A 12,615-nucleotide genomic window follows, 5' to 3' on the forward strand; every position below is an offset into this window, starting at 1 on the left:
GTATCCTTTCAAAAAATGGGGTATTGTATATGGACAGGTGTACAGAAGGTAAGGAAAAATAGGAAAAATGAATGAAAGCATAAAATAAGAGAGAGGTCCAGCAAAGAAGAAAATAAATGGTTGGAGAGCCCTACTCCTAGGGCAAACTTCCTTTTCTCAACTCTGCAATACACTGCGCTGAGTATTACCTGCTAACTTCTTCACCTGCAAGTCTTGATTATTTCCTCCTTTCTTCCTCCCAAGTCATCGATTAAGATGGTTGAAAGCTGAAGTTGCAGCACAGATAGATTCCTGCACCAGTTGCCATATCCTGCCAATCGGAGTACGTTTGCATCCTGTCTTGTACGTGTTAATCAATAACTGCATTACAACAGTGACTACACTTCAAAAACACTTCATTGGCTGTAAAGCACTTTGGAATGTACGTAAATGCAGGTCTTTGGCCAAGTCAACAGTGAGGTTAGCCTAGTTTAATCAGATGGAAAGTTGCAGCGCAGTTTTATTTTAAAATTCTCAATACCATAATTTAATCCTTCAGTTACAATGGTATCATAAATTGTACTAAGGGCGATCGATACTTGGGTCACGCTTATCAATCAAAAAGTACATGGCAGTGGATATGGCTAATCTTGACTAAGCCAGAAGTTTTTAATAATTGGTTTAGAAGATTAGCAATAAAGGTGGGAAACCTTGGTAGCAATCTCACTAATGGGTATATCCAATGTTGTCAGTGGGGTAAAATGTTGGGCAATTGGAAGAGTGGACTCTGCCAGTTATTAACTTCTGAAAGCAGGATCCCCCAAGCAACTGAAAAACCATATCAAACACTCATGCTATGTTAAAAATCTTAACTCTGTGTATGTTCAGGACAAATGTTGTGGCTGTGGATAGGATAATTTGTATAATTGGTAAACCAGTTTCCTTTTCTTTACCCTGTCCCAGTTTTGGCAAACAGACTGCAGGAAGCCTGAGACGAGGCTGTGAATGTACCGTTTTGGAAACTTCAGAAATGATTGTGGTAAGTTTACAAACTTTCATCCACTGAGCTCAGACATTCTGTGTTGTGTATTTTATGTTATACTTAATTAATGTCGTGACAATTTGTAGTTCTGCTGTCTTGACAAACGTGAAGCAAAGTTGATGAATAAGCCAGCTCTTTTGAGGAGTCGCTGATGGAAAACAAATGCTAAATTCATAAAATGGAGGAATAAGATGGAAATTACCTATTCTCGGAGTAGTCCTTCATAGACCCATTGGTTTGGAAGATTAGTGGGAAACCTTGGTAGCCATCTCACTAATGAGTATATCCCAATGTTGTCAGTGGGGTAGAATGTTACATTGGGCGAGTCCCTACAGTGCAGAAGAAGGCCATTTGGCCCGTCAGGCCTGCATTGACAACAATCCCACCCAGACCCTATCCCCGTAACCCCACATATTTATCCTGCTAATCTCCCTGACACTAAGGGATAATTTCAACCTAACCCACACATCTTTGACTGTGGGAGGAAATTGGAGCACCCAGAGGAAATCCACACAGACACAGGGAGAACTCCTTCCTAGCACAAGATGGTCAGGGGATGCCTTCTTTTTACGTCACTTGCTTAAATGTCTAAAAGCCCACTTTGAAAAAGCGACAGAGAGAAAGTTAAGCGCATGAAGGGGTAGAGTGGCAAGCAAGTGAGTTTGATGGCAGATAAGTGGGTGAGGAGTAGGGAAGCAGGTAAGTGGGTGAGGGAATAGGGTTGGGAGTGATAGAGTTGGGAATTGGTAAGGGTAGAGTCAGGGAGGGTAATTGGGGGGTTTAGGTAGGGGGGTGGGGCTGGTGGTTTGTTGTTGGAAGTGGGACGGAGTGGCTTTTGGGGAGGGTAAGTTTATATAGTTATCTTTCTAACCTTTTTCCTGGGTAATCTGCAAGTGTATTGGAACTATCAGAAGTCTCCAAGTCGAACTCAGAGCATTGACGAGTTCCAGGCGCAGAGGAATTTCCCTTTGGAAGTCTGTGCCTTTAAGAAATATATTTATATCATGTTCCTTGTAAGGGGTATGTTTAAAATTCAGCTCTGTTTTGCAGGGTGGCTGTTTGTCTTGGAAAACCAAATTAGTAGCTGGGAGAACAAGCTAAGTACTCAATTTAGACAGAGCTATAATGCACTTGTGCTTACATAGGTTTCTCCTAGGGTTTCAAAGTCAAGTTTTGATTAGATTGATTGACAGGGCCAGAGTCATGTGCTTAATGGGAGGAACAAAGTTTGCAAGAAAAGACTAGTTTTATTTTCATTTTAAAAATACAGGCAGTTGTTGCCTGGGCTGCTAGAAGAAAGCAATGTCTCTCTCACTCTCTCGGTTCTCTCCAAAGACTTTCTGAAAGCTCCAAAGCTTGATAAGCTAAGGCAAAGCAAGTATGCCTGCATTTTGCTAACTAATTTTAAAGAGGAGTTTAAGTCTATAAGGGAGTTGATTGGAGCTCATAGTGATAGGTTAGCGGTTAAGAATTGTATCTTGTCGTGTTTATGTATTGTTCAAGTGTTAAAAGTTAAGCTAATTAATTTCTTATAATTAAACTGTGTTGTTAAATAAAGTTTGCTTTGATAAAAGCTTCCCAGTATGTTTGTAGGATCATGCCTGAGGTGAAACATTATATCCTCTCTCTGATGCCAAAATTAGAAAATTATTGGGGCCTAGTCTGACTTCATAATATACCTTGAGGTTTCTGATCAGTGACAACGAGCCCAAATATCTGGGCAATTCTCATGTAGTCCATGCAGTGGGTTTTCCAAGGGATCCCCCAGCAGGTTTAGAGATCTCCAAGGTACAACCATCCAGATATCGAAAATTCTGGGCATGTTTGTTTTTATGTGGTTGAGGTAGAAACCTGTGGCTGAACTTAACTCTTTCCTACTGAAAAATTGTGAAGTTGGTCACTTCTCTTTGAAAATATGGAAAGTCATTTCAAAATATCAAATCATCTAGCTGTTATGGGAAATATATGACAAAAGTTAAGCAGAGTACTTAAGCATCTTTTGCAATTCAAATTTTAACATACATTTCTTGGGTATGATTACACTCTGAATCAGGGTTTCCTGCATTTCAACAGCGTTGATTCCTGGTCTGATGTTAAGGCAGGAGTGAGATATACAGATATCCCCTTTTTCAATCAAGTAGTATAACTGGATTACCAGGGCAGCAGGGCGGTTAGCACTGGTGCCTCGCAGCGCCAGGGACCCGGGTTCAATTCTGGCCTTGGGTCACTGTGTGGAGATTGCACATTCTCCCCATGTATGCGTGGGTTTCCTTTGGGTGCTCCGGTTTCCTCCTCCACAGTCCAAAGAAGTGCGGCTAACGTTGATTGGCCATGCCAAATTGATCCTAGTATCAGAAGGATTAGCAGGAGTTTGGGAATATGGCCTGGGTGGAATTGTGGTCAGTAGAGACTCGATGAGTCAAATAGAAACATAGAAACATAAAAGATAGGAGCAGGAGGAGGCCATTCGGCCTTCGACCCCGCTCCGCCATTCATTAAGATCATGGCTGATCATCCAACTCAATAGCCTAATCCTGCTTTTTCCCCATAACCTTTGATCCCATTCACCCCAAGTGCTATATCCAGCCGCCTCTTGAATGCATTCAATGTTTTGGCATCAACCACTTCCTGTGGTAATGAATTCCACAGGCTCACCACTCTTTGGGTGAAGAAATGTCTCTTCACCTCTATCCTAAATTGTCTACCCCGAATCCTCAGACTGTGACCCCTGGTTCTGGACATCCCCACCATCGGGAACATCCTCCCTACATCTAACCTATCTAGTCTTGTTAGAATTTTATAAGTCTCTGAGATCCCACCTCATTCGTCTGAACTCCAGCGAAAACAATCCTAACCTCGTCGATCTCTTCTCGTACGTCAGTCCCGTCTTCTCTAGAATCAACCTGATAAACCTTCGTTGCACTCCCTCGAGAGCAAGAACATCCTTCCTCAGAAAAGGAGACCAAAACTGCACACAATAGTCTAGGTATGGCCTCACCAAGGCCCTGTATAAGTGCAACAACACGTCCCTGTTCCTGTACTCGAAACTTCTCGCAATGAAGGCCAACATACCATTTGCCGCCTTTACTGCCCGCTGCTTTCCTTCAGTGACTGGTGCACAAGGACACCCAGGTCCTGCTGCACACTCCCCCCTCCCAATTTACAGCCACTCAGGTAGTAATCTGCCTTCTTGTTTTTGCTTCCAAAATGAATAACCTCACACTTATCCAAATTATATGGCATCTGCCATTGATTAGCCCATTCACCCAATCTGTCCAGATCATTCTGAAGGATCTCTGCATTCTCATCACAGTTCACCCTCCCACCCAACTTGGTATTATCTGCAAACTTTGAGATGTTACATTTTGTTCCCTCACCCAAATTATTAATATATTGTGAATAGCTGGGGTCCTAGCACCGATCCCTGTGGCACCCCACTAGTTACTGCCTGCCAATTTGAAAAGCACCCATTAATTTCCCCTCTGCCAACCAGTTTTCTATCCATCTCAATACACTTCCTCCAGTCCCATGCGCTTCAATCTTGCACGATAATCTCTTATGCGGGACTTTGTCAAACGCTTTCTGAAAGTCCAAATATACATCACGACTGGTTCCCCCTTGTCAACTCTACTAGCTACATCTTCAAAGAATTCCAACAGATATGTCAAGCATGATTTCCCTTTCATAAATCCATGCTGACTCTGTCTGATCCCGCCACTGCTTTCTAAATGCTGTGCTATAAAGTCGTTAATAATGGGTTCGAGAATTTTCCCCACTACCGATGTGGGGAAAATGGCCTCCTTCTGCACTGTAAGGATTCTATGATTCTATTTTCTGCTTGAGAACAAGCATCCTGAGTTACAGAGCCTATGTTGAAAATAGTGACCTTGGAGGAGTAGGAGAAATGCCATCCTTTCAAGTAAATCGGGTAGCAATATTTGACCGAGTATTTCTAAGGAAGAAAAAAACGATCAGCCTTCCCCTCCTGACTGGTGTTCCGGCAAAAATGTATTTGTGTGAACATAAGGATAAAAAAAGGAGGTTTTCCTTTGCCACTGTCATATTAAAGCAGGGCCACTTATATAACCATATGCCCATGTATTAAAGCACATGACTCCCTTGAGGGGCTGAAAATCCGAAAAATGTGAGGATGTTGGGGGAAAATGTTATTGAAAGACAAATGTGACTTTTGATCATCGCAAATTTGACTTTGAGATTTTCTTTAATACTATTGTTGTCGTTGAGTCATACTGTTCTTTTGGAGCTACTGCAATGCTGTTTCTTTACTAGTGTGGTGTTACTTGCTTGTCTCAACTTTTGTGAGAACAGTGCCAAGTGTGATATTCTGCTTTTGTTTTATGCTTCAGTATAGTTGTATAAGCAAAATGCATGCCTCTTATTTTCATTCTTTGAAACTTGTATAAGCCCCCATTCTGTCTTTAAGTTTTGTATTGAATCAGAAGTCTGCTTAATTACATGTCCTGTTATTTCACTTTGAACAGAAGAAAATATCTTAATAATACTGAAGTGAGTAAATCACGATCCATTTTTTAGTACTTTAATGATCCACCGACTAATTCCTTTAACTCTTTTGTGTTAAATTTGTTCCTCACATAACTCACTTGGCTATATTTTGTTTTTTAATTCTTTAAGGTGATGGATATTATCTTACTGTCTCATGATGGTGATGTGCTGTCACAAATTACGAAGCTCAAGCCTGGCAGGTCACCCTGTGTGGATACATTTTGCAAAGGATTTGCGATGTATCTGCATCGCAAAAATTGAGCTTGAGCATAAGGAAAGCTTTATCCAAATGCCCTCAGCAGTACTCATTACACCAAATATATTCCAGGCTAAATGTAGAATAAAAATTGATATTTTTTGTTCAGCAGTGCCATGTTTAATCTGATCTAGTTTGATATTTGGAAAAAATAATTTTCCTGCTCTTCACTTAAAACTTTCAGCTGTAACTCAGACAGAAAGTAACATTTTGTAAAAACTGTATGCTTGGGTTCACTATATCCAATAACTTTACACGAGGATGTCAACAATGGCAGCATTTACTTATTTGGTGCTCTTAATGAAGTAAATGTACCAAGGTGCTCCTTAAGAGTGTTATAAAACAAAAATATGATACTCAGCGATAGATGACCAAATGTTGGTTAGAGGGAAATTTGAAGGAATGCATTAGAATTCCTGCTGATCTCAGCAGTTCCACAGCCGGTGTGCATTTCTCCTTTGGATAGAAGTCCTCCCTTTTTAATTCATTCGTGTGATATGGGCGTCGCTGGCTGGCCAGCATTTATTGCCTATCCCTAGTTGAGAAGGTGGTGGTGAGCTACATTCTTGAATTGCTGCAATCTATGTTCTGTGGGTTGCTCCACAATGCCATTGGGGAGGGAATTCCAGGATTTTGACCCAGCGACTGCGAAGGAACAGCGATGTATTTCCAAGTCAGGATGGTGAGGGTTTGGAGGGAACCTTGCAGGTGGTGGCATTCCCATTTACCTGCTGCTCTTGTCCTTCTAGATGGAAGTGGTTGTGGGTTTGGAAGGTGCTGTCTAAGGATCTTTGGTGAATTGCTGCAGTGCATCTTGTAGATAGTACACACTGCTGCTACTGAGCATCGGTGGTGGAGGGATTAAATGTTTGTAGATGTGTGCCAATCAAGCAGGCTGCTTTGTCCTGGATGGTGTCAAGCTTCTTGAGTGTTGTTGGAGCTGCACCCATCCAGGCAGGTGGGATGTATTCCATCACATTCCTGACTTGTGCCTTGTAGATGGTGGATAGGCTTTGGGGAGTCAGGAGGTGAGTTATTTGCCGCAGTATTCCGAGTCTCTGACCTGCTCTTGTAGCCACTGTGTTTATATGGCGAGTCCAGTTGAGTTTCTGGTCAGTGATAACCCCAAGGATGTTCACAGTGGGGGATGCAGTGATAGTTACACCATTGAATGTTATGAGGCGGTGGTTAGAGTGTCTTTTATTGGTGATGGTCATTGCCTGGCATTTGTGTTACTTGCCACTTGTCAGCCCAAGCCTGGATATTGTCCAGATCTTGCTGCATTTGAACGTGGACTGCTTCAGCATTTGAACGTGGACTGCTTCAGCGTTTGAACGTTGACTGCTTCAGCATCTGAGAAGCCACGAATGGTGCTGAATCATCGGCGAACTTCCCCACTTCTGAATTTATGACAGAGGGAAGCAGCTGAAGATTGTTGGGCCTAGGACACTACTCTGAGGGACTCTTGCAGAGATGTCCTGGAGCTGAGATGACTGACCCTCCACAACCACAACCATCTTCTTATGTATCAGGTATGACTCCAACCAGTGGAGAGTTTGCCCCCTGGTACCCATTGATTCCAGTTTCGCTAGGGTTCCTTGATGCCACACTCGGTCAAATGTGGACTTGATGTCAAGGGCTGTCACTCTCATCTCGCCTCTAGAACTCAGCTCTTTTGTCCATGTTTGAACCAAGGCTGTAATGAGGTCAGGAGCTGAGTGACCCTGACGAAACCCAAACTGGGCGTCGCTGAGCAGGTGCTGCTTAATAGCACTGTTGATGACCCCTTCCATCACTTTATTGATGATCGAGAGTAGACTAATTGGGTGGTAATTGGCCGGGTTGGATTTGTCTTGTTTCTTGTGTACAGGACATACCCGGGCAATTTTCCACATTGTTGGGTAGATGCTAGTGTTGTAACTGTACTGGAAGAGCTTGGCTAGGGGAGCGGCAAGTTCTGGAGCACAAGTCTTCGTACTGTAGCCGGAATGTTATCAGGGCCCATTGCCTTTGCAGTATCCCAAGACGTCCATATCCCATAAATGAATGAAAAAAAGGGCAGGACTTCCATCAGCTGAAAGAAGACGGTACATAGTAACCAGTGAGAGGTTCCCTTGCCCATGTTTAACCTGAAGCCATGAGACTTCATGGGGTCCAGAGTCGATGTTAAGGACTCCCAGGGCAACTCCCTCCCGACTGTACACCACTGTGCCGCCACCTCTGCTGGGTCTGTCCTGCCGGCGGGACAGGACACATCCAGGGATGGTAATGATGGTGTCTGGGGTGTTATCTGTAAGGTATGATTCCATGAGAATGATTATGTCAGGCTGTTGCTTGACTAGTCTGTGAGACAACTTTTCCAATTTTGGCACTAGCCCCTAGATGTTAGTGAGGAGAACTTTGCAGGGTTGACAGGGCTGTTTGTTTTGCCGTTGTCTTTTCCGGTGCCTAGGTCGATGCCAGGTGGTCTGTCCGGTTTCATTTCTTTGTTGAGACTTTGTAGTGATTGTTACAACTGAGTGGCTTGCTAGGCCATTTCAGAGGGTCGTTGAGAGTTAACCACATTGCTGTGGCTCTGGAATCACATGTAGGCCAGACCAGATAAGGACGGCAGATTTCCTTCCCTAAAGGACATTAGGTGTACCAGATAGGTTTTTCTGACAATCGACAATGGTTTCATGGTCACCAGCAGACTCTTAATTCCAGATTTAAAAAAAAATTGAAATTGCAATTCCACCATCTACCGTGGTGGGATTCGAACCCAGGTCCCCAGAGCATTATCTGGGTTTCTGGATTAATAGTTGAGCGATAATACCACTAGGCCATCGCCTCAGAGAATTGTTGGCCAGTCAGATTGGCCAGCAGCCCTGTAGTTGCAGCAGTGATTGCAGTGGCCAGGACCACAATCAGCCCCAAGTTTCCACCTCGGAATCCAGGATGAGGAAAGTGCAGTTGTCTCATGGTGGGGCAGGCTGGGATAGGATGGGGAGATAGGAGGATTGAAGTTCTTGATTGAATGGCTGGAGGTGGTCTTGTGGAGGGAGCACCTGTGGCCGGGGGGGAAGGAGAAGACCTGGGAACAGGCAGGGTGTGGTTTCACCCACACCCTTGAAGGAGGCACCCCCTTCCCCCCCCACCAAACCCTCCACCTTCCTGCTTGAGGCCCAAGCAGTGTGAGCTGCCAGGCTTTCCCCAAGCCTCTGAACTCTTCTCAGCAGTCTCAAATTTGAGGCTGGGCCCTTGGCCTCATTTTATCTCTTTATTTTTCTCTTAGGATGGAGCATCACTGGCAAGGCAAGCATCCCTAATTGCTGTTGAAGTGAGTGGATTACTAGGCATTTTTGTTTAAAGTAATTTGAAATTGTAATAAAGCCACAAGACTCCAGAGTTTTAAATGAGCAAAATAAACTTTCCTGTACAAAGTTAGAAATGTTAAATCATCTGCAATATCTATCTTATATTCTAACATTCAAAGTAAACATGAGGTGAATATGAATTAACATGCAAACTGTGGTTGAACACATCACACTGCACATTAAATGGCAGATGTGATCAAGACAATTCCCAAAGATTTCACAGCAACCCACCCAGATGTCAATGACTTCTATGAGTCACAATATCTCGTTCAAAGGCTGTCTCCCTCACCAAATCTCTCACAAAGGATTTAATCTCCTCACATTTTAAGATCTAGGCTGGAATTTTACCAGCCTGCCTGCCATGGGAATCAGAGCAGGCGAGGGGGCGGAGCATGGGAAAGTCCGTTGACCAAGGGTGGGATTTTACAGATTTGGGATGAGCAATCCCACCCCTATTCTCTGAACTCCCTCAAATGCTATAATTCAGACTGCCTCAATAACTGCACATGTCCAGATGGTTCAGTCTCTTCTGCTGAGACTGCGTTCCGCAGAATTCACAAAGTTGCGCTCCCATCTCTAATTACCAGCACAACTCTTTCACAGACTGCTCGCTTCACTCAGCTGACACTGCCTCCAAATTTCACTGACCTCCGGTCTCTGAGCTATAAGTGGCTTCAGGACTTCAGTCCTAACTGCCTGGCACGCCACCAACTACTTAAAGTTAAAAGTCTATTTATTCGTCACAAGTAAGGCTTGCATTAACACTGCAGTGAAGTTACTGTGAAATTCCCCATGTCTGGTACCTGTTCACGTCAATGCACCTAACCAGCACGTCTTTCAGAATGTGGAAAGAAACTGGAGCACCCGGAGGAAACCGGAGCACCCGCAGGAAATGGGGAGAATGTGCAAATTTCACACAGCCAGTGACCCAAGCTGGGAATTGGACCCAGGTCCCTGGTGCTGTGAAGCAGCGGTGCTAACCACTGTACTACCGTGCCACCCACTTTCCACTAGGCCTTAGCTCCCCAGTCTTTGCTGAGCCCTAACTGCTTGGAGCTTGCTAGCAGTAGCTCTTTTCAGTATCCTATTCCCTTGTTACGTGACACTTGCTCTTCTGGCAAATACATAGGTAAACCAGAGAACCTACTTAAACTCCAGCCATCTCCACGACAACTAGGCTTTTCAGTGTTTGCTGAATGATTTAAAACTAATTTAATTCTAAATCCCAAAACAAAATATCTCTCTGGACTGCACTTCTTTGCAACCAGTGTAGTTATCATGGCCGGAATTTTACCGTCCCGCCCGCCACAGGAATTGGAGCAGGTGAGGAGCGGACAATAGAAAGATCTATTGACCTCAGGCGGGGTTTTACAGTTTTGTGATGAGCGAGGCTGTTAAATCCACCCCATGTCTCTAGTGAGCTAAGTAAGCTGTTCTTTGGCTCTTGTCTTTTAAATGTAATAGTGTCCAAGTTGCTTTATTTGCATATATCCCATTTTCTATAGTTAAACTTTAATCTTCCCAGAAGTAAGCATTACCTTTAAAATATTTAGATGAACCACATACTAGATATCCATCACACACTTCAGAGGGTAGTTAAGAGTCAACCATATTATTGTGGGTCTGGAGTCACAGGCAGACCAAGTAAGGATAGCAGACTTCCTTTCCTGAAGGACATTAGAGAACCAGATGGGTTTCAACAGCAAACACTGGTCGTAAAGGGTCTCAATTATAGTGTGTGTGGGCAGGCCACCGAGGCCTCGTCCACCTTACAAAATATTGTGAACGGGTTAGAAAGGGGACAGGGGTTGGGGAGGCTGAGGGAAGGTTACCCGGGGAATTTTACCCCCCACCCCACCCCCGCTGTCTGCAGATGGGTGGGCAAAGTTCTGTGCATAGAATGGTTAAAGCACAGAAAAGGTCATTTGGCTTGTTGTCTCTGTGTGGGCATTCTATAAGAGGTACTCGGCTCATCCCACTCCCTGCCTTTTCCCTGCATCCTTCCAATTTTTTTCTCTTCAGATAAATATCTAGTTCCCTTTTTAAAATCACAGCTGACTCTCTCTCATCAACCTCTCAGTGCATTCCAACTCCTAACCACTTTCTGCTTTTTAAAAAAAGTTCTTTATTGCGTTGTAGCTTTTTGCCAATCACTTAAATCAGTGTTCTCTGGTTCTTGAGCCATCTGTGGAGATGCCGGCGTTGGACTGGGGTGAACATGGTATTTGCTACTAAATAAACCCTGTTGGACTTCAACCTGGTGTTGTGAGACTTCTTACTGTCTTGAGCCATCTGCCAGTTTCTTTCTATTCACTCTGTTCAGGCGCGTCATGATTTTGAACAACTCTTACCAAATCTCTTTTCCATCTTTACTTTTTTGAAGAAAATTACCCCAGCTTCGCTGGTCTATCCACATAACAGAAGTCTATCGTCCAGGAGAGCAGACTTGTGAATCATTTCCATACCCTGTAATGCCTTCACATCCTTCCTGAGTAAGAAGTCTCAGAACACCAGGTTAAAGTCCAACAGTTTATTTGCAATCACGAGCTTTCGGAGCACTGCTCCTTCATCAGGTGAGCAGCGCTCCGAAAGCTCGTGATTCCAAATAAACCTATTGGACTTTAACCTGATGGTCTGAGACTTCTTACTGTGCCCATCCCAGTCCAACGCCGGCATCTCCACATCACCCTTCCTGAGGTGTGGTGTTCTGTTCAGAATGGGACAGAATACTCCAGTTGAGGCATACCTGTGTTTCATAAAGGTATATCATCACCGCCTTACTTTTGTGCACTATAGTTCCATTTAAAAAGCCCAAGATCTCTCATGCCTTTCTAACCACGTTTTCAACCTACCTTGTCATCTTCAAAGATCTGTGGACATATACCCTCAGTTCCTTCTCTTCTGAACCCACTTTAGAATTGTATCCTTTAATTTATATTTCTTCTCCTTGATCTTCCTACCAAACAGCATCACTTCACACTTCCCAACAGTAAGTTTAATGTGTCCACTGGTATCCATGACGCACTGATTCTCTCAGTTACCTTGACTGCAGCTCTTCAGATTCCACATTCTGTGAGGACTCCATCCCATTCTCTCAGTTCCTTCGCCTCCATTGTATCCATTCTGATGATGCCATTTTCAAAAATGGTGTTGCTGATGTATGTTCCGTATTTGTTAATTGTGGGCTCTCAAGCATGTCCAACCCATCTCCCGCGCCACTACTCTCACGTCTTCCCCTCCCTCCCAGAACCAAGATAGGGTCGTCTTGTCCTCACTTTTCACCCCACCAGTCTTCGCATTCAAAGGATCATCCTCCATCATTTCCATCAACTCCAGTATGCTGCCACCATCAAACACATCTACCACTCACTCCCCCTGTCAGCATTCTGCAGGGATCGTTCCCTCCAGAATACCCTGGCCCACTCCTTCATCACACCTGACCACCTTCCCATGCAATC

General features: G+C 44.0%; 1 protein-coding gene across 13 annotated transcripts in view; it reads left to right on the forward strand.

The window, feature by feature from the left end:
* Positions 1-12,615, forward strand: part of rapgef6 (Rap guanine nucleotide exchange factor (GEF) 6) — a 330,858-nt gene that overhangs the window by 127,639 nt on the left and 190,604 nt on the right. For all 13 annotated transcript variants that reach the window (XR_013499761.1, XR_013499760.1, XM_078230817.1 and 10 more), the window contains one exon: positions 943-1,018. Coding sequence is in view for 11 of the 13 variants with exons in the window: in XM_078230817.1 (XP_078086943.1) it covers positions 943-1,018 (76 nt within the window). In the remaining 2 variants the exon portion in view is untranslated. The remainder of the gene's footprint in view (positions 1-942; positions 1,019-12,615) is intronic.

Source organism: Mustelus asterias, chromosome 16 (genome assembly GCF_964213995.1).
Source record: "Mustelus asterias chromosome 16, sMusAst1.hap1.1, whole genome shotgun sequence".
NCBI lineage: Eukaryota > Metazoa > Chordata > Chondrichthyes > Carcharhiniformes > Triakidae > Mustelus > Mustelus asterias.